Source organism: Geotrypetes seraphini, chromosome 2, assembly GCF_902459505.1.
Source record: "Geotrypetes seraphini chromosome 2, aGeoSer1.1, whole genome shotgun sequence".
NCBI classification, from domain to species: domain Eukaryota; kingdom Metazoa; phylum Chordata; class Amphibia; order Gymnophiona; family Dermophiidae; genus Geotrypetes; species Geotrypetes seraphini.
Window position 1 is genome coordinate 124,301,266 of NC_047085.1, and position 23,045 is coordinate 124,324,310.

At 45.0% G+C, this 23,045-nt stretch overlaps 1 protein-coding gene across 2 annotated transcripts in view; it reads right to left on the bottom strand.

Moving 5' to 3' along the window:
* Positions 1-347: 347 nt before the first annotated feature.
* Positions 348-23,045, bottom strand: part of LOC117355639 (chloride channel protein D-like) — a 236,796-nt gene continuing 214,098 nt past the window's right edge. For both annotated transcript variants that reach the window (XM_033934508.1, XM_033934509.1), the window contains exon 16: positions 348-1,512. In XM_033934508.1, coding sequence (XP_033790399.1) covers positions 1,300-1,512 — 213 coding nt within the window. In that variant the 3' untranslated portion in view covers positions 348-1,299. The remainder of the gene's footprint in view (positions 1,513-23,045) is intronic.

The following is a 23,045-nucleotide window of genomic DNA, read 5'->3' on the forward strand; positions in this document are numbered from 1 at the left end:
AGGTCCATGACCTGTAAGTGATCTTTTTACCTAAAACATTTTATTCCCTAATCATTTAATATCCTGTATAGTAACCATCTAACTATACCCTTCAATCCCCTTTTCCTTCAGGAAATCATCTAATCCCTTTTTGAAACCCAATATCGTATTCTGTCCTACTACCTCCTCTGGAAGTACATTCCAGGTATCCACCATCCTTTGAGTGAAGAAGAACTTCCTAGCATTTGTTCTGAATCTGTCACCTTTCAGTTTTTTTGAATGCCCTCTTGTTTTTGTTGGCCCCACTAGTCAGAAGAATCTGTCCCTCTCTACCTTCTCTATCCCTTTCATGATCTTATAAGTTTCTATCTTGTCCCCTCTAAGTCTCCGCTTCTCCAAGGAAAAGAGCCCCAGCCTTTCAGCATATGGAAGGTTTTCCATACCTTTTATCATCTTTGTTGCTGACCTTTTGCACTTTTCAACCCTACTTGCTCACAAAACTTAAATCTTACTATTACTACTAATTATTTCTATAGCGCTACTAGACATACGCAGTGATCTTGCCTAATATCAATCATAGGAACCGATTAAGATACAGGATTTTGGTGGCTGTATTTCATTAAGCATATTTAGTAAGAACCAGCTATGAAATCCAGGACTGTATTGGATGCTACAGAGCTAATTTCTGGTGCATATGTACTGGTGGGTTATTAGTAAAAGTCAAGAGAGTAGCACAGGATGACAGACTTGCAAAAGAAACTGGAGGGAAGCCAAAGAGGTCAAGATCCAAATTTATTAAAAATATAACGATGCAACATGATGACCCCCACACTTTTCTCACATTCTTGCTGAAGACTGCTGCTTGTGGAAAACTGTACAAATATTGTTGTCACTTAAAAAGTGGATTTGTCAATCCTTTTAATATAGCCTGGCTATTTTACGTCACACCCAGATTGCATGATCCCTGTAACAGATTTTAAATGCTGATACAGGTCCCGTGTCGAGTCGCCATGGCTGATATTTTTAATAAATTTGGATCGCAGCCTCTTGGCTTCCCTCTGATTTCTGCAGCAAGTTCGTTGTCCTGCGCCACTCTCCTGACTGATTGCTTCCGCGTTTGTAATTAGTCAGTTCCTGTGTTTTTTATTCAGGTTATTACTAACACAATGTAATAGCTTGATTTCAAAGGAGCATGCCATATCAATAATGCAAAACTGCAGGAAGGCACGCAATAATTCATATCAACCAGCAAAAATTATGTTTCATTCTTCTTATTGCTTTCAAAGATATTTCAGAGTTTCCAGTGAGGCTCTTTTCTTTCTAGTCTAAGGGATCTTCGTCAGAGTCACAGAATCCTAGTTTGTCCACCAGTCGCCATGTTGTTATATCTTTCCTGGTGATCATCCCAACAACCTGATTCCGCGAGTTGACAACAGTCAGATGGCGAAGCCCCAGGGTTCGAAAAATGATGTATGTGCGATGAAGTGAAAATTGAGATTGTACCGCCACTGCTGATTTGTTCAGATATGGTTTCTGAGAGAAAGAGAGACAAAAAAATATTGATATATTCAAGTTCAAGTTCATTTGATATACTGCCTTTTAAATATGTGTCTAAGTGGTTTAAATTACAATAAAATGGAAGCATGGAAGATAACATATAGAACCTACATTACATATCTTATACATGAATACCATAGGGGGAAACCAGGAGGGGAGGATACAGTATCAGAAGGGAAAGTCAGGAAGGAATAGCACAAAATGATATACACAAATCCCAGCTCTTGCCTCTGGAAACCATGCTCGAAATAAGATGGAGAAAAATAAGAGGTTAGATAGCTAAGGATTCTGGGAAAGCCAATGAGAAAAAATAAGCTTTAAGGGAAGATTTATTTTTTATGTCACTGTTGCAACATTTGTAAAGCAGAACAAAAGAGAGGAGAGAGAAAGAAAACTTAATGGAGAGAGGGAGGGACATGAGAGAAGAAAAAGTACCTCTCCAAAAAATTATTTTATTCTTTTTAGTTCTCTTTATTCTGTCAACTTAAATCATAGTTACCAACTTGGGGATTAGCGCCCAAGAAAACGATCTGGCTATCATTGTAGATAATATGATGAAACCTTCCACCCAATGTGCAGCGGCAGCCCAAAAATCAAACAAGATGCTAGGAATAATTTTAAAAGGGATGGTTAACAAGACTAAGAATATTATAATGCCTTTGTATGGTTCCATGGTGCAACCTCATCTGGAATATTGCGTTCAATTCTGGTTGCCTTATCTCAAGATAGATATAGCGGAACTAGAAAAGGTTCAAAGAAGAGCGACCAAGATGATAAAGGGAATGGAACTCCTCTCGTATAAGGAAAGACTAAAAAGGTTAGGGCTTGTCAGCTTGGAAAGAGACGGCTGAGGAGAGATATGATTGAAGTCTACAAAATCCTGAGTGGTGTAGAATGGGTACAAGTGGATCTTTTTTATTTACTTCATCAAAAATTAGACTTGATAAAGTTACAGGGAAATACTTTTAAAACAAATAGGAAGAAATATGTTTTCACTCAGAGAATAGTTAAGCTTTGGATTGCATTGCAAGAGGTTGTGGTAAGAGCGGTTAACGTAGCTGGTTTTAAGAAAGGTTTGGACAATTTTCTGGAGGAAAATCTCATAGTCTGTTATGGAAACAAATATGGGGGGAAGACACTGCTTGCCCTGGATCAGTAGCATGGAATGTTGCTACTATTGGGGGTTTTGCCAGTTACTAGTGACCTGGATTGGCCACCGTGAGGATGGGCTACTGGGGTCAGTAACAAGGAATGTTGCTACTTTGGATTTTTGTAGGTTCATACGTCTTTTATTAAATCAGTTTAAGAATTATAGAAATATATGTTTTGGACATGAGTTTTCAAGACCTTATAGATCTCTTCTTAGAGAATGACTCAGGGACAGAATTTCTTCCCATCCCCACAGTTAACCACGAAAAACCATTCTTTAAGGAGAGGGAAGAATCAGAGTATGAATGGGCACAACCACTGACCCTCAAACCTTGCATTGAAGAATGCTGGTGTAGAAGGACTGAGGTTGAGATAGACACTGAAAACTGACATGGGATGGTTTCCCGCAGTTATCCGTGACATTCTCTATTTAGATGTCAGGTGGCATGTAGTTTCAAAAGTACATAACATCTTTGGATAATTTTTATGCTGGATAAGTTCTATCCGCAACCTCCAGAGTCTAGCTCTATCTAGAATCAGTGCGGCCACTGAATTGCACCATAAGGGATCCTTTTACCGAACTGCAGACTGTAGTGCGGGGCTTGATCAGGCATGCCCTTCCCACATGCTAAAAAATAGATTTTACTTTTCAGCAGGTCTGCAGGTGGAGCAGGTCTGCGGGTGGAGAATAGGTATATTCAGTATTAAGCTTGTGAAGTTACATTGCTGAATGCTAACCAATTAACCAGTGAGTCCTTACTGCCTACAAAATAGGTGACAGTAAGGGCTAATAGGGGCTACTACTACTGCTATTAATTATTTCTATAGCACTACCAGACGCACGCAGCGCTGTACAGAGTCACAAAGAGTAAAAAAAAAAAACCAGTCCCTACTCGAAAGAGCTTACAATCTAAACAAATGAATTAACGCAGAATGTAGGGGTTTTAATGAGGTATTTAATAAAATTTGGAGCCCATTGACTAAATTAGTAAAAACATAATAATGTATTTTCATCATATCTCTTCTTTTCTTTGGTTTATTTATCTTTACACATCCAGGTGGGTGGGGGGTTGGAGGGAGGGGAATAAATATTGATAGTGATATTTGGGTAACTTTCTTTATTTGTATTGTATATTAGGATATATTATGATATTATTATATGCAGGAAAATGAAATTATTGAATGATATTTATGTTACCTGTATAGATAATAGTGTAATATGTGGAATATCTTTTGTTCTTTCATTTGTATGAAACTGTTTTTGATTAAAAATCAATAAAGAATTTTTTAAAAAAAGATGTCATGGATACAGTTAAGGGGAACTAATTGCAGTTCAAGTTTCCTGCCTTTCAGATGCTACCCAGCTCAGCGTCCAAGTTTTGCTTTGCTGAAAATTCTATTTTAAAACCGAGGGTTATTGTTCAAGCAGCAATTTGGAGGTTCCTGACGAAGGGGTGCCCCGAAAATGAGCTCAGTAGAACCGAGAGCTGCAAATTCACTTATGGCAACATTTTCCAGCACAAGAAAAGTTTTTCATTTTTTGTACTCTTTTCATTTTTGTACTTTTAGCACTTTTGAGATTGGTCTCAACTCATTCCATTATTATTTACTTGTTTATACCATGTTCCCCCAAAATAAGACACTGACTTATATTAATTTGGGGCCCAAGAAAGGCACTAGGATTTATTTTGGGGGATGTCTTATGTTTTTTATGTAATGATCATCTCTCCCTTCCTCTCCTCCACCCCAATTCTTCCTATTTCCTTTCTCTCCCCCACATGTGCAGCATCTTTCCTCCCCTCTCACCCATCCCCTTCTGCAGTATCTCACTCCCTCCTATCCCCCCGTGCAGTAGGACCCTTGCAGCTTCTATCCCTCCCTTCCTCCCATCCCCCCATGTAGCATCTTTCTATTCCCCCACTGCCCGCCGCCACGACCGCACACCCACCCCCGCCAACCCATCTCTCCCTCCCATCTGAACCGCAAGACAGGAATACCTTATAACAGCATTGGCAGCAATCTACACAGGCTGCTTCATAGACTTCTATCTCCCGGGCGTTCATCTGCCGCGTTGCTGATGACATCATCGGTGATGTGGCAGAGGAATGCCGAAGAGATAGAAGGCCGCGAAGCAGCCTGTGTAGATTGCTGCCGACGCTGTTCTAAGGTATTCCTGCCTCGCGGTTCGGATGGGAGAGACAAGTCAGCGGGGGGGGGGGGGGGCGGTGGCGGGCGGGGGGAAGCGTTGCTGCTGCTGGCGACTAGGGCTTATTTTTGGGGTTAGGGCTTATTAAGACCTACCAAGAAAATTATGCTAGGGCTTATTTTCGGGGTAGGTCTTATGTGCGGGGAAACACGGTATTATTGTTTGAGTGGGTTTACTCTCTACACTATTATTATTATGCACTCAGGATTATCCTGTGATGGTGTGCTGCATTGAGCCTTGTGCTCTTACATGCGATAAGTATTGAATGCTGTGCGTTTTTCTGACTTATGCAACTCACACTGAGGATTTCCACATCACTAAATTATTATCTACTAGTCTTATAGCCCGTTACATTAACGGGTGCTAGAATATATGTGTGTGTGTCTGTCTTTATTTCTTTTTCTCTCTCCTTAGTCGCTTTCTGTATTTCTGTCTTTTCTTTCTTTTTTTTTTCCTTGGCTATCCACAACCACCCCTTGCCTGCTCCCCTTCCATTCTCCCTTCCTTTTACCTCCCCTATGTCCTCCATCACCCCATCACTGCTCACCTTATCCAGCAGCAGCCCTTCTCCCTTTGTTTTACCTCCCCCCTGTCCATCATCACCTCTTTCCTGCTCCCCCTGTCCAGCAGTAGGCCTCCCTTCATTTTTCTGCCCCCCCCCCCCCCGCCCTGTCCATTACATGGGCTCAGTTCCATAGAGAGCAATGGAGAAACCATAGCATTCAAAAGCTGCTCCTAAATACTCCTAGTCAGGGCTTAATTTCTGGGGGAACAGTCTGGAACACAGTCCCACTACTTTTCAGACTGGAGCAGCAGGGGTCATCTGCTCTTGCCCCTCCCTTCTAGACAGGAAAAGGGGCAGGGAGGCTATGAACCGGAACAAAAAAAAAAACCAGTTTCTAATCCAGCCACTCTTCTTCTGCTGCTTCTGTCCCCTAGCCAAATGGCTGGCTGGCTGGCTTACTCCCCTGGATCGGCATTCTGTGCAGGAGTAGCGGCCATTTTGAAGATCAGTCTGCCCTGCTCCTTGCCTTAGTATATTTTTAAGTTGAAAGACGCAGCGGCTCCTCTCAAGATCCCCGACTGCATCGGACTTCCGACGCAAGTGGGGATCCTGAGAGGAGCCGCTGCCTCATCTTTCAACTTAAAAATATACTAAGGCAAGGAGCAAGGCAGACCGAAGAACAGCACGGCTGACAGCCGCCGCGTCCGACATCTGCTTCAGGGGAGGAGAGAGAGTGTTTCGCGCGCATGCACACTCCTATCTGCGGTGCCCTACAGCGCACAGAAAATGGAACAAACAATGGGAGTGCGCATGCGTGGCTTAGGCTTTTATTATATTAGATAGTGATATAATTGTGTGAGTGGATTCTGTATCTCCCTCAGTGCTCACTTGAAGAACTATTATAGTATCTAATGGGAAATTTAGCACGTGGCCATTAATTCAACAAATAAAAAAAGCGGCCACAGTTTGGTAAAAGGGCTCCTAAAATGAGTAACTAGTGAATTTTAAATTTATGAACTACTTAATCGTAATAAAATGATGTGATATCATAGCAACATAGTAAGATGATGTCAGAAAAAGATAAATGGACCATCCAGTCTGCTGAGATATTCCTGCTCACATTGCAAGGATATATCCCAGCCGCAAGCTGTAGAAGTTTGGCCACTTATACAATATCACTTTCCTTGTCCAACCTTTCTTTTTGTACCATACTGACAAGACAGGAAATGTTGGTTAGATAAACCAATAAGATCCCATACTTAACCCAAGATGTATTTCCCCTCCTCCCTTGTTTTACCACCAGCTTAGTAGTCACCTCAGCAGCCACCAAAAATTTGTGACACTATGGTCCAAACATCCATTGTCTTCCTGGACTGTTCACTGCTACCATCAATTTGATGGTACAAACTAGATTGGTTTAGGACAGTAGTAACCAACATGGCTGCCTCTTGGACTACACAGACATGCTTCCTTTATCTACTTTTTTGTTATGTCCTTACCTCTTCCTTCGCCTCTGTATCTGAGGGTGAAGGACATTAACCCCAGCTAACACAATAGCACCTTTTAGCTAATCTAGCCCTTTCTCTGGGAATGAGACCTGCGTCTTCGACATTCCTTAACACTGATCCAAACATAAAGAATATTATTGGAAGGAATGAAGACTAAGAAAAAAGTCCACAAAAAGCAGCATAGCCAATACATCAATTCATGTGTAAAGAGGCTAACAAGTACTGCAGCTTTTAATATAATTAATTGATAAAACACCTGGGGAAAGTGGCATAAGCAGTAACAGTAAGGGATTAAGTTGCAAATTTGGGTACTGAGAGACAGATCATAACACAAAGAGTTCTTTCCAGTGCTAGAGGGATGTAGAGACCAACCAAATTGAAAGAAGTGGCCTAGTTCTGTGCTCCACCACCCCTACACACCAGAAAGGACACGGCCTAGACCTAATTCTTTCCTCCAATTGCTCAGCTACCAAATTCTGCAATACCACCCTTCCCCTCTCTGACCATCACCTGTTAACATTCACTATTCATCACTCTATCCCCCAGATTCAGCCAATCACTGCCAACACATTCAGGAATTTTCAGGCTATTGACCCCAGAGCCCTCTCCACTGCTGTCTCATCCCTCTCCTCAACTACTCTGTCACACAAGACAGTCAACAAAGCTGTCCTCTTATAATACCATTCTCTCCTCTGTCCTAGATACCCTTGCTCCTCCAATCTCAGGTCCTGTTAGACATGCCAAACCCCAACCCTGGCTCACTCCCCACATCCGCTGCCTGCACTCCTGTGCCCTTTACGCTGAACGTCTCTGGCTTAAATCCCTTGCAAGTGCTGGCTTCATACACTTCAAATTCATGCTTACATCATACCAGTTTGCCCTGTCACTGGCCAAACAAGAATACTATATCCAGTTAACCACTTCCTTAGCTCCAACCCTCGCCATCTCTTTACCACTCCCTACTCAAAGCATCCTCACCGCCTATCCCCCTTTTAATTTCTCCCCAGACAATGGCAGAGTTCTTCTACAATAAGATTCAGAAGATTCACCTTGAGTTCTCAACCAGGCTGCTTTCCCCTCCCCTCCCCTCCCCTCCCTCCATCTGCCTCTTCTACTAACCTCCCCTCAATGCCTGTCACCCTCTCCTCTTTCTCTGAGATTACTGAGGAGGAAACCACACATCTTCTCTCATCCTCCAAACCCACTACCTGCTCCTCCGATCCAATTCCCATTCACCTACTTGGTGCTATCTCGCCCTCTGTCATCCCTTCTATCTGCCACATCCTCAATCTATCACTCTCCATTGCAATTGTCCCTGATGTCTTCAAATATGTCATTGTCACACCCCTCCTCAAGAAACCCTCACTGGATGCTGTTCTTGTTGATGTCTCCCAGATCTACCTGTCTGTGCCAAATATCTCTACTGAAACCCAGACCAGTCTCAGCCTGCCTGTCCAACATTGTACACTGTTCCCTCTAAGCTGAGCAGGAGTCCTCCACCCACAGTCTCACCAATAGAGGGTGCTGTTTTACTGTCACATTTTTCAATTGTGAGGGACAGGCAAGTTCTGCAGGACTCCAGGGAACATACCTGTCCTTAGTGACTGAAAATATTCCACCCCCTAGTGGTAGCAATGCAGCTGGAGGACACCTGCTCAGCTTAGAGGGAACAGTGCAAACCGCCATCTAAAATTGAATGTGGCTAAAAAAGAGCTGATCATCTTCCCGCCTAAACCCACTTCTGCACTTCCTTCGTTTTCTGTCTCATCCACAGTTCTCTGTCTCTATGGACAATACTCTCATCCTTCCTGTTTTGTCTGCTCACAATCTTGGGGTCATCCTTGACTCCTCTCTCTCTCTTTCACCACCAGGATACAACATATTGCTAAAACCTGCTGCTTCTTCCTCTATAATATTACCAAAATCCAACCCTTCCTCTTTCAGCACACTACCAAAACACTTAGACATGCCCTCATCACCTCACGCTTAGACTACTACTCTCAGGCCTTCTACTTAGCCATCTCACTCCCCTCCAATCCATCCAGAATTCAGCTGCACAACTCATATTCGTTACTCTTCTCCTAAAGTCACTTCACTGGCTTCCCATCCATTTCCAAATACAATTCAAACTCCTTTTACTGACCTCCTTTCACTCAGCTGCCCCTCACTATCTCTCTTCATTTATCTCTCACTGTGCCCCCACCCCTGGTGAGCTGCGCTCAGCTATTAAGTCCCTCCTATCTGTGCCCTTCTCTTCAACTGCCAACTCCAGGCTCCGTCCTTTCTACCTTGCTGCACCATATGCTTGGAACAAGCTGCCCAAATCCCTATGGCGAGCTCAGTCTCTGGCAGTGTTCAAGTCCCAGTTAAAAGCCCACCTCTTCAAGAGTGCTTTCGACTCCTAACTCCTCTCACCTTGGGTTCTGCATCCCCAAACCTATATGTCATGTCTGTCTGTCCAAGTTAGATTGTAAGCTCTTCCGAGAAGGGACCATCTCTAAATTTCAAAATGTACAGCGCTGTGTATGCCTTTCAGAGTTATATAAGTGATAAGTAGTAGTAGCAGTAGTAGTAGTAGTAACAATTGGCTAAGAATGCCAGTAATTGGGAATTAAAGCCAGTGCTGGGAAGATGTGTATGGTCTGTTCCCCAAAAGTAGCAAGAACAAATCAAAATCACTCCATCAAGAATAAATGTTTTTCACCATAGAAATTCCTTTTCCAATTTTCAGAACTTAAACATGCCTATGGTAGGAGGGAGTATTATATGGGAATATTTCTATAAGAAGCCACTCGGTTGTAGGCAGCTTGAAAGTGTGCAAATAACAATATTTTGGTTATTTATATGTGCAAGTAACCAGTTGTATGCCTAAATAGCCTTTTATAGAATACCAACCAGCAGAAAAGTATGCATCATGATAGGTACTTTGAGTGGGCATGCGCATGAGTAGAGTTCATCTGGGGCACTGAAGTACATGCATAAGTTATTAGAATATTATAATTTATGCATATTCTTTCTCCCAACCGGTTCAGGCATTTCTACCAGCCATAGAGTTGCTGGTAAGTCCGCACGCTTTATATGTAAGCATGTTTTGGTCATTTTAGCTAGTAATCTATAAAGAAAAACAGGCACCTACTTTTCTTTATGGAATAAGCTTAAAATAGGTGCCTTAATCAACCCCATATTAAAGAACTGCCCCCTTTGTGAATTAGGGAATGGGGTATGTTTGTTTATTCTCCTCTGAGCAAAAATGCCTTTACAATGGTGAGAAATTTTGACAAAGATTAATAAGAGCAACCAGTGGATAGTCCAATATAATCCAAAACGCAGTTCTCATAACATTCCTTCAATGTTATTCTTGGAATATTGTCATAAAGGCATATTGCTCCCACTTCTAAGACAAAACATGTGTGCAAGTATGTATGCGTGTTATAGGGAAGGCAGGAGAAGAGGGAATTTGTGGGGGGGGGGGGGTTTCTATTCCTGAAAAGGTACAAAGTACCCTATAACTCAGTTTTAAGAATCACTTCCACTCTAAAAAAATTATGACTTGAATGAGCTGAAATTCCACCGACTGGGAAAGTTAAAACTAAACTTCCTTGATTCTGCCTGAGATCTCTGTTGTAAAATAATAAAATACTAAATATTTATTACTCTAGGTATTTTATAGTTGAGTATCTAATTTCACAACCATTTATGACATCCTCAGTGTTCCCCTGTAGGTGCTATAAAACTAATCATTAAAAATATGAGACAGAGAAGCAGAGAAAATGACAGCAGATAAAGACCATACGGCCTATCTTGTCTGCCCATCCGTACTAACATACTGAAACAGAACCATTATACCGCCCCCCGCTCCCTCCCTTTTATGAAGCTGCATTAGGCTTTTTTGTTGCCGGCTGTGGCAGTAAAAGCTCCGAAGCACGTAGAATTCCTATGAGCATCGGCGATAAAGCCTAACATGTCTTCATAAAAGGGGGCCTTAGTTAGGATGGATGGGCAGACAGGATAAGTGCTATGGTCTTTATCTGCTGTCATTTTCTCCAACTTTAGAATAGGCGTGTCCCTTTAGCATGAATAAATAGTGAATTTATTCACAACAAATTGCATAAATGCAAAAAGTAGTAATTTTAGAAAAGTTGTGACTTACATGCATAGATAGCTCGAAGTAGGTTTTACATGTCCCAAGAATAGGCATGCGTGAGGTGCACATTCAGGGGCAAATTCTATAAACGGCTTCCCGACTGTAAGCGGCAATAGGTATCCTACCGCTGTCTAACCTGCCAATCGGGACACATGATTTGGAAAAATAAAAATAAAAAAACACCCCGAGGCAGGCAGCCTACATTGTAGGCATTTTTGCAAGCCTAGGGAGACGTGTAGGGCTGCCCCAATAGGCACCTGAAATGTAGGCAAGAAAAATGCCTGCCTACATTTCAAATACATGTGGCCACTGAACTGATCGCAGCAAGGAAACCTGGTCCCCCCATGAAGATAGCTGGCAGGAAGGATGCTTAGTCCCTCCTGCCAGAACTCCCGAAGCCCCCCACCCCCAAATGGCCACAGCAGGAGGAATGCCCAATTCCTCCTGCCGCCATCCCCCCAAAGATCATCAGCAGGAGGGATACCCAGTTATCCTGCCAGAAACCCCTCCCGATGATCAATAGCAGGAGGGATGCCCAGTCCCTCCTGACGGAACCCCACGCCCCTCCCCTCCCCCCCCGAAGATCACTGGCAGGAGGGATGCCTACTTCCTCCTGCCGGAATCCCCCTAAAAACTTGCCCCCAAGTCCACCCGGATCCACGAAAACGATACCCACAAGTCCACCTAGATCCACAGTAATTGCTAAGCAGAATTGAGATGTGTGGTTATATGTTTTTGACCCCTGATGACGCGTAAGCAAAATGGGGTACTCCCATAGGGATTAGTATTATATTTTTCTGGCACTTGGAGTTTGCCGTGGATGTACGGCATTTTGGAAACGCCGTGGTAAAGCGTGATTTGGAGGAATGAACAGTTGCTGAAATTTTGAAGAGTTCCTGTTCCAGTCAAGGAGGGGTTCATCATTTTGAGCTAAGTACTTTGAATTTTACGTGGATATTTGGATTTTGTGCGGACCTTTGCCTGGATTATCTGGACATAGAGTATGATTGAACTCTTACAAGACTGCCTCTCTTCTCAGCACGCTGTCATTTCCTGTACACTGTTCCACATCTCATTTTGTGTTTTGTTTTTTGAACGATTTTCCTATTTTGTGCTTTTCCTGCTGTTGAATGGAAGACAATTTGTTATACTTGTGGGGGAGGTTTTTATGACCTATGATGAACTGAGGGTTTACTCGCTTTGCAGCTTTTTGCTGTTATGATGAGCACCTCGTTATAAGGGAGGTCCTTTTCTCCTCCACAATTTATTATTACCAAACAGTATTCTCCATTCTCCGCAGTAGGCGATAAAAGTATTTTGTGTATTAGTGATTTTGATTTATCTCGTCCTATAGAATTTGGCGATTGAAATCACCCATTATTATACTGTCGCCCAACTCTCCAACATTCCTAATCTCTGAAAACATTTCTACATCAGTCTCCTCATTTTGTCTCAGGGGACGGTAGTATAACCCTACCTTTATATTCCTTCCCTTCACACATGGAATTTCTTTTTTATCCATATGGCTTCCACAGAGAACATCCCCAGAGATTTTGGAGAGCTGGGAAAGAAGTTGAAGTAGATAGGAGCACAGGTGGTCTTTTCATCAATTCTTCCAGTAAGAAACAAAGGCAGAGCTAGAGAAGAGCGTATTCAATGGACTAACGAATGGCTCCGAGAATGGTGCATAGAAATGAACTTTGGATTCCTAAACCACGGCGAGACGCTCCAGGTACTACAAGGACCAGACGGACTCCACCTAACCAGAAGAGGTAGAAACGTATTTGGACATCGATTGGCCCGCCTACTCCATAGGGCTTTAAACTAGGTAAGTTGGGGGAGGGTACATACTTATATCCCAGAGCAGTAAGAAACCACCCTGAGGAGGCAAGTCGCACTCACACTACCAAGTCTAAGGTAAGTACCAATGATATCCACAATAATTCAGGGAGAAATATCACTAATAATTTAGGAGCCACACTAGCTCGTAAAGGAATCTCTTCACAGATATGGAGGGCTATGTATGTTAATGCACACAGCTTGGGCAATAAAATTCTAGCATTAGAGACTGAGATAACAAACGCCGATCTTGACGTGATAGCGATATCCGAAACCTGGTTCACGGAATCGCATGGGTGGGATATGGTTATACCAGGGTACAACCTACTTCGTTGCGACCGAGAGGGTAAATTGGGAGGAGGAGTAGCGCTATACACTAAGTAAAGCATCAAAACCACCAGAATCACAGATGTTAGATACACCGGGGAATCCCTCTGGTGAACCTGGCCAGAGGGAATGAAAAATGCCTATACCTTGGGGTGATATATAGACCTCCCAGGCAACAGGAGGACAAAGACATGGAATTAATCGAGGACATAGAGAACATCACACTGTGCGGGGACACAGTAATGCTAGGAGACTTCAACATGCCAGATGCAGATTGGAACACACTCTCCGCGACTACGGGTAGCAGCAAAAGAATATTAACCTCCATAAAGGGTGCACGTCTCAAGCAATTGGTATTGGAGCCCACCAGGGACTAGGCGTTACTAGACCTAGTTCTCACCAACAGAGATAGCGTCACGGAAGTCTCAATAGGAGACACACTGGCCTCCAGCGACCATAATATGGTATGGCTCAACCTCAAGAAAGGTTTCCCTAAGACAAACACAGCAACAAGGGTTCTCAACTTTAAAGGCACAGACTTCAACAGATTTTATCCATCAGGAGCTACATAAACAAGCAATATCTGACAATGTGGAGGATATGTGGTAGTCTCTGAAGTCCATCCTACATGAAGCAACAGACCGATACATAAAGACAGTAAGTAAATGCAGGAGAAACAAAAGACCCCAATGGTTCAGTAAAGAAATTTCAGACCTAGTTAAACAGAAAAAAGACGCATTTATCACCTACAAACATTTAGGCAGAGAGGGGGCGAAAGAGGACTATCTAGACAGATCTAAAGCTGTCAAAACAGCAGTCAGAGAAGCCAAACTCCGAATGGAGGAAGAGCTAGCACGGAAAATTAAGAAAGGGGATAAATCTTTCTTCAGCTATATTAGTGACAGGAAAAGAAACAAAGATGGGATAGTACGCCTGAAGCAATCGGACGGTAACTTTGCGGAATCAGATTCTGAGAAGGCAGAACTACTAAACAAATACTTCTGTTCAGTGTTCACCCGCGAAGCGCCGGGAGCTGGTCCACAGCTGCAGACGGGAGATAACCAGAAAGACCCGTTTCAAGATTTCGAATTTACGCCCAGTAGCGTCTATGACGAACTATCAAGATTCAAAGTAAACAAAGCCATGGGACCGGATTAGAGAGCTGCACGGGAACGGGGACGACGGGAATCCCGCGGGACCCGCGGGCATCCCGCGGGTTCCCCCTTTGGGTCACGGGGATCCCGTGGGGACGCCCCTAGGGTCGCGGGGATCCCGTGGGGACGCCCCCTAGGGTCGCGGGGATCCCGTGGGGACGCCTCCGAGGGTCGCGGGGTTCCTGCGGGGCTGGATGTACTCAGTCGCGCGGCTCTTCTCTCTACCTTCTCTGCTTGCAGCACAGAGCCGAACGGAAGTCTTCCCAACATCAGCGCTTACGTCGGAGGGCTTAAAGCTTAAAGCCCTCCCTCCCTCCGACGTCAGCGCTGACGTCGGGAAGACTTCCGTTCGGCTCTGTGCTGCAAGCAGAGAAGGTAGAGAGAAGAGCCGCGCGACTGAGTCGGGATGACTTCCGTTTGGCTCTGTGCTGCAGGCAGTGCAGGTAAGGAGGAGAGTATCCTCGCGGTTCGAGTGGCTACCAAGGGACGGGGCGGTCCGCCCCGCCACACCCCGCCCCGGTTGCAGCACAGCCGGCCAGGTCCCCTTACTTTTGTGGCACTTCCCCGACCGACCGACAACAGCCCCGGTCCGACAATCCTCCCTGCCTTGTAGCCGCGAATCTAAATTATCTTCTTACAGCAGCTGTATACAGCAGCTGTAATAAGGTAATTTAGATTCGCAGTTAAGGGCAGGGAGGTTTGTCGGACCGGGGCTGTTGTCAGTCGGTCGGGGAAGTGCCACAAAAGTAAGGGGACCTGGCCGGCTGTGCTGCACCCGAGGCGGTAGAGAAGGAGGGGGGGGAGAAGGACGCTGAAAGCACTTGAAGACAGAGGAGGGAGAAGGACGCTGAAAGCACATGGGGGAATACAAAGGGGTGGAGAAGGACGCTGAAAGGCCATGGGAAGGGCGGGGGGGGGGAGGGAAGGACTCTGAAAGCACTTGTGGAAGACAGAGGGGGGAGAAGGATGCTGAAAGCACATGGGGAAGACAAAGGGGTGGAGAAGGACGCTGAAAGGACATGGGGAAGATAAAGGGGTGGAGAAGGACGCTGAAAGGCCATGGGAAGGGCGGGGGGGGGGGAAAGGACTCTGAAAGCACTTGTGGAAGACAGAGGGGGGAGAAGGATGCTGAAAGCACATGGGGAAGACAAAGGGGTGGAGAAGGACGCTGAAAGGACATGGGGAAGACGGGGGGGTGGAGAAAGACGCTGAAAGGCCATGGGGAAGACAGAGAGGGAGAAGGACGCTGAAAGGACATGGGGAAGCAGAGGGGGGAGAAGGACACTGAAAGCACATGTGGAAGACAGAGGGGGGAGAAGGACGCTGACAGGACATGGGGAAGATGGGGGGAGAATGGGGAAGAGAGAGTAGGGAGAAGACGCTGGCAGGGAAGAAGACAGATGCCAGACTATGGGGGGAGCGGAGAGAAGAAGATGGGTGCTAGACCAATTTGGAAGGGGGAAGAAAGGGAGAGGCACAGTAACAGAGCAAATGGAAGATGCAGAAGGAAGAGAGACAGTGGATGGAAGGAATTGAATGAGAACATGAGGAAAGCAGAAACCAGGCAACAAAGGTAGGAAAAGAATTATATTTCTTTTTTTTTATTTTGCTTCAGGATAAAGTAGTATATTAGTTGTGTTGATAAAAATTTATAAACATTAGAGGCTCTGGTAGAAACCCATTTGCAAAGTATGTATTCTTCCCAATTAATATTTTCAAATTAATAGTCTTTTTGCTTATTTGTAAATGGTTTCTACCAGAGCCTTTAATTCAGTAGCATAATTAAATGAAATAACTATTTCTGAAGTTTATATGGACGGGCGGGGACGGAGGGGATTCCTCGCGGGGACGGGTGGGGACGGAGGGGATTCCTCGCGGGGACGGGTGGGGACGGAGGGATTCCTCACGGGGACGGGTGGGGACGGGTGGGATTCCTCACGGGGACGGGTGGGGACGGGTGGGACTTTGGCGGGGACGGGTGGGGACGGGTGGGATTTCTGTCCCCGCGCAACTCTCTAGACCGGATAACCTACACCCCAGAATGCTCAGGGAGTTAAGGGAAGTCCTGGCAGAACCATTATCTGTTCTTTTCAATCTTTCCCTAAGCACAGGAAGGGTCCCCTTGGACTGGAAAACCGCCAACGTAATCCCACTCCACAAAAAGGGCTGCAGGACAGAGACAGCAAACTACAGACCAGTGAGTCTCACGTCTATAGTGTGTAAACTCATGGAAACACTGATCAAACAGAATCTTGACACAATCCTAGACGAAGAAAAACTGCGTGATCCACACCAACACAGGTTCACCCAGGGTAGATCCTGCCAATCTAATCTGATTAGCTTTTTTGACTGGGTTACTAGACAACTGGACGCCGGAGAGTCACTGGACGTGGTATATTTGGACTTCAGTAAAGCATTTGATAGCGTCCCTCATCGAAGATTACTGAACAAGCTGAAATTGATAGGATTAGGAGACACTCTAACTACATGGGTTGGGGATTGGCTGAGCGGTAGATTTCAGAAGGTGGTGGTGAACGGTACCCCATCCGAAGCATCGGACGTGATCAGTGGAGTGCATCAGGGCTCGGTCCTGGGCCCGATTCTATTTAACTTATTCATAAGAGATATGACGCAAGGACTTAGAGGAAGGGTATCACTGTTCGCCGACGACGCCAAACTTTGCAACATAGTAGGCACAAGCTTATTACCTGATAATATGACACACAACCTACTGTTGCTGGAACAATGGTCAACTACTTGGCAGCTAGGCTTCAATGCTAAAAAATGCAAGATAATGCACCTGGGTAAGAGAAACCCGCGTAGAACTTATGTACTAAATGGTGAGACCTTGGTTAGGACCACGGCGGAACGCGACCTAGGGGTGATCATTAGTGAGGACATGAAGGTTGCCAAACAAGTGGAGAAGGCTTCCTCCAGGGCAAGACAAATGATGAGGTGTATCCGCAGAGGTTTCGTCAGCAGGAGACCTGAAGTTATGATGCCGTTGTACAGAGTCATGGTGAGGCCTCACTTGGAGTACTGTGTTCAGTTTTGGAGACCACACTACCGAAAGGACGTGCTGAGGATCGAGTCAGTTCAGCGAGCGGCCACCAGGATGGTCTTGGGGCTCAAGGATCTCACGTATGAAGAAAGATTTAAAAAATTGCGGCTGTACTCACTTGAGGAAAGAAGAGAACGGGGAGATATGATTGAAACATATAAGTACATCACGGGACGCATCGAGTCAGAAGATGATATCTTCTGGCTCATGGGACCCTTGACCACCAGAGGGCATCCGCTGAAAATCAGGGGAGGGAAGTTTCATGGCGACTCCAGGAAGTACTTCTTCACTGAAAGAGTAGTGGATCATCGGAACAGACTCCCACTCCAGGTGATAAAGGCCAGCAGTGTGACGGATTTTAAGAGAAAATGGGATACTCACGTGGGATCTTTAAGGGAGTAAATTCAGGGGAGGGGATACTTGGAATGGGCAGACTTGGAGGGCTATAGCCCTTTTCTGCTGCTTTTTTCTATGTTTCTATGTCATTCAGAATGTTTATTTGATTTGATTCATATTCTCTCTTTAGCATATAGCGCAACCCCCCCCCCCCCCCTCCAATTTGATCTACTCTATTCTTGTGATATAATTTGTACCCGGGTAACATAGTGTCCTTCTACCAGGTCTCTGAGATACCTGTTATATCTACCTCATCATTCAGTGCTATATACTCTAACTCTCCTATTTTATTTTTTAGGCTTCTAGCATTTGTATATAGACACTTCAAATTGTGTTTTCTCCTTGAGAAGACAGGGAAAATTTGAGTCTTTTACTCTGCCTTCCTCTTAAACCCTCCTGGCTTTCTTTCACCATTATTAGAACCTCTATACTAGGGCTCTCTAAATATCCCATTTCAATAGTATCCTCCAAGGATACCTCACACCAAAACATATGCTCCCAGGCAACTGTTGGCTTTCCCCAGCCCTGTCATCACCACGATCCAGGAGGCAATATGCAGCAGAAAGCCCTTGCAGAGCAACTGTGGGAGAAGCCACCAATCCATGTTGGCCCGAGACTCCATAGTCCATGGAAGACAGATCTGCAATGCATCCCTGTGCAGAGCCAAGTGAGAGAGTAAGGCATGCTGGAGAGGATGCATGTGCGCCCTCGCCCAAGGAACTGCATCCAATGTGGCAGCCATGAACCCCAGGACTTGAAGAAAGAACAAAGCCAAAGGAGCCGGCTGTTCCAGTAGAGAAGATATCTGGGCACACAGTTTCTGTCTGCATGCTTCTGGATGATAGACGTGGCCTGCAGCTGTGTCGAAGAGAACTCTCAGACATTCCAGAAACTGTGTAATCATCAGATTGCTTTTTCTGTAGTTCACAATCCAGCCCAGGTCCTCTAACATCTGAATCACCTGATCCACCATGCACCACAGACCCATTTGCCTTAAGTAAGCTGCCACGATCACTATCACCTTCATGAAGGTACAGGGTGCTGTTGCCAGCCCAATGGGTAGAGCCAAGAACTGGTAATGATTTTCCAAAACATGAAACCGCAAGTATTTACGGGATAGAAATATCAGAATGTGCAAGTAAGCTTCTGAGATATCCAGAGAGGCAAACTCTCCCAGGGCAATCGCTACAATACCCAATCACAATGTCTCCATGCAAAAGCGTGGAACCTTGAGAGACACATTCATTTGCTAAAGATCCAGAACAGGCCTCCAATCTTCGGAGCTGTTCTTTGGCATGATAAAGGGTATAGAGCAGGCCTGCACAACTCAAAAATGATCCAGGGCCAAAACAAAGTAGGAAAATGTAGCGAGGGCCACAGGTAATGGCCACGGCTTGAGTCACCCGGAAGTGTGCAGACGTTGCCATGATGACATCACATGCATGCATGATATCATCACATTGACATCAGTGCATGCACAGAGGCCTTCCAGACGGGCCTTGAGACGCCAGTAGGGGGTGCCAGCAGGGAAGAGGGCAGGAGAGGAGAAGCACTGGTGGCGGCTGATTGCTTACAGCAGTGTTTCTCAACTACTTCAAGATAAGTACCCCAACCACAGACCTCCCAAGCTCCGCCCTAAACTTACTCAAGCTCTGCTCCAGATCCTGCTCCCTTTACTAATTGTAATGCAATTTTTTCCTTTCATTTTTCATATACACACAATACACACAACAGATATAAATTCTCAAAACTGACACATTTCAATCACTAAATTGAAAATAAAATCATTTTTTCTATCTTTGTTGTCTGGTGATTTAATTAGTTTCTGGTTGGACTTCCTTCTGACTGTGCATCCAATATTTCTTCCCTTCTTTCTGCCTCCTGCATGCTTCCTCTCCTCCAGACCTCATTTCCTTCCCCAACCAACATCTCTCTCTGTCCCTCCATGAGTCCAACTTTTTCTTTCTATCTCCCTGCTCCCCCTTTCTTTCTTTCTCTTTCCCTGCCCCCCAAGCCACCCTGCTTCCCCTCAAGCCTCCCTGCTTCCCTGACACAGCCTGCTTCCCCTGCCCCCCCTCCCCTGATGCACTCTGCTTCTCCCTGCTTCTCCGATGCAGCAACACCAACACAGTGACTGCACTCCACAAATGCCGGGTCCACAAGCCTTCTGCCCCCTTCCCCTCGACATCAATTCTGACATCAGAGAGGAAGTTCTGGGCCAGCCAATTGCTGCCTGGCTAGCCCGGAACTTCCTCTCCAACGTCAGAATTGATGTTGGGGGGGGGGGAGGAAGACTTGTGGGCTCAGCGCTTGTGGAGTTTAGTCGCTGCATGCGCCTTGGTGTTGCTGCATCGGGGAAGTAGGGAGAAGCAGAGAGAAATCCTGGGCTCCGAAAATGGGACAAGGTAATTAAAAACAGGAAGAGCAGGAGAGCGGAGTGAGAGCCAGGCCACAGTGAGAGCCGTTTTGGGCCACATGCAGCCTGAGCCCCTGAGGTCGGGCGGTACCTGCTCTATAGCTTGAATATCCAGCAAGAGTTGAATCTAGAGGTCCGGGGTCTGTATCAGGCAGGATCTTAGGGTGACGGTCCACCACAGAATATATGAGGTTTTCCAGGCCCTTGCCAAACAATAACTACCTCTTAAAGGGAAGTCTAGCCAAAGCAGCCTTGGAAGTGGAATCACCAGCCCATTGTCTGATCCAGAGCATCCTGTGGGCAGAAATGGTGTACACCAACACTTTTGCCAAAACCCGCACAAGGTCATAGAATGAGTCGGCAACATAATCTGATCCAGCCAAAAGAAGTTGAGGAGGAGGATCCACAGCCTCACTCTCCAGCATGTGCAGCTGAGAGAGGCAGGTGTGTGTGACAGAATGCCGCCGAAGCAGCTTTTATGCCTAAAGCAGCTGCATCAAAGAGTCTCCAGAGGACCACATCCACACAGCGGTCTTGCATATCTTTAAGGGTAGAGAGGTGTGCTTAGTCACTTGTGCAACTAAAGAATCAACCCTAGGCTGACCCAGAAGCTGCTGGCACTCCTGTGCCAGAGGATACAAGCAAGACATGGCTCTTGCTATCCTAAGAGCATCTTCCAGAGAGTCATACTGCTCTGAGATTAGAACGCACATAGGGTACAAGGGAAAGGTAGCAGACTGCGAGCACATACCACAAAGCCAGGAGGAAAAAGTGGACAGAGCCGTTTGAGTGACTAAATTCAACGCCTGTAAAGACTTCGAAACAAGAACCAGCAAAGCTGCAGACCTAAACAAATGCAGAATAGTAGGATCTTTCCCAGGTTCCAAAACCCCAGAGGGATCCGCAGATCCAGCACACAGTCCCTGGACACCCATCCCAGGAAGTGTGTTGCCTGAAATTAGGGGAATAACTTATAAGGTGTCACCCAAAGTGGCTCAAAGGATTCAACCTATTATATATGCCAAAACATACCACTTATTAGGGACAGTGCACCTACTACCATCAGCTATTATAGTGTCTTATAAGAACTAAACTCAGGAAAAGGCCTCAGAATCGGAGCCTACTCACAGTCTTGATCACAGACTGAAGTTGTCAGCGTAGTTTTTTTAGCTCCTTAGCTCCAGTCATAGGCCAAAAACCTGAGAATGTGTATTAGTATTTTTTAATAATTTTTATAAATATTTTTAATACTTTTTTGAATAAATAATTTTAAATATTCTAAGTAACTGAATGTTATTTTAGTAGATGCAACTATTCCTAAGTTTTGAAAAAACTAGCAACTGAGCACTTATCTCAATCTTCTTTCATGTGCTTCAGTATTGCCTCAGCTTCAAATGATTCATTGTTTGCTGTTAGATTGCTGCCACTGCCGTTTCGTGGATACACTACTTTTTCCACTGCTTCAGGGCCAACGGCAAAATCAATACAGCATTGTTCACAGCCGCCAGAAATTTTTCAAAAACTACGCTGACAACTTCAGTCTGTGATCAAGACTGTGCGTAGGCTCCGATTCTGAGGCCTTTTCCTGAGTTTAGTTCTTATAAGACACTATAATAGCTGATGGTAGTAGGTGCACTGTCCCTAATAAGTGGTATGTTTTGGCTTGTAATTAGGGGGTCAGCAAGCTAGTCATCATCATAAGGATTATATTACACTAGCTGATGCCCCGGCGTTGCACGGGTATTTAATTAGAGCAATAACACTGTAAATGGATTCAAATAAAGATACTTTATAGTGGTGAATGAAATTATTTTTTTACAGCTTAAAAAAAAGTACAATATTCAAATTATAATGTGAAATATTTGACAAAATGAATACAATACAACTAACGCAAAACGTGATTATAAACAACATTTTTAGTTTCACCTCTAGGAGCAAGAACATATAAATTGTTGGGTGAACCCACCCTTGAGCAAGCAACATAGAGTTGTGGGCCGAGAGACCCCCAGAACATATCAGCCCAGGTAGTGAGGGATCAGCATACCAAGTTTCGGTCAAATCGGTCAAGCCGTTTTTGAATTACTGTGAGTGGCAGCTTTTTACATTTTTTCCATTGACATGAATGGGTGATATCTGATTTTCTATTTGTAGCTCCGCCCACTTGTGCAGGTGGGCCGCGAGACCCCCAGAACATATCAGCCCAGGTAGTGAGGGATCTGCATACAAAGTTTCGTTCAAATCGGTCAAGCCGTTTTTGAATTACAGTGAGAATGGCAGCTTTTTACATTATTTCCATTGACATGAATGGGTGAAATCTGATTTTCTGTTTGTAGCTCCACCCACGTGTGCAGGTGGGCCGCGAGACCCCCAGAACATATCACCCCAGGTAGTGAGGGATCAGCATACCAAGTTTCGTTCAAATCGGTCAAGCCGTTTTTGAATTACTGTGAGAATGGCAGTTTTTTACATTTTTTCCATTGACATGAATGGGTGATATCTGATTTTCTGTTTGTAGTTCCGCCCACGTGTGCAGGTGGGCCGCGTGACCCCCAGAACATATCAGCCCAGGTAGTGAGGGATCAGCATACAAAGTTTCGTTCAAATCGGTCAAGCCGTTTTTGAATTACAGTGAGAATGGCAGCTTTTTACATTTTTTCCATTGACATGAATGGGTGAAATCTGATTTTCTGTTTGTAGCTCCGCCCACGTGTGCAGGTGGGCCGCGAGATCCCCAGAACATATCACCCCAGGTAGTGAGGGATCTGCATACCAAGTTTCGTTCAAATCGGTCAAGCCGTTTTTGA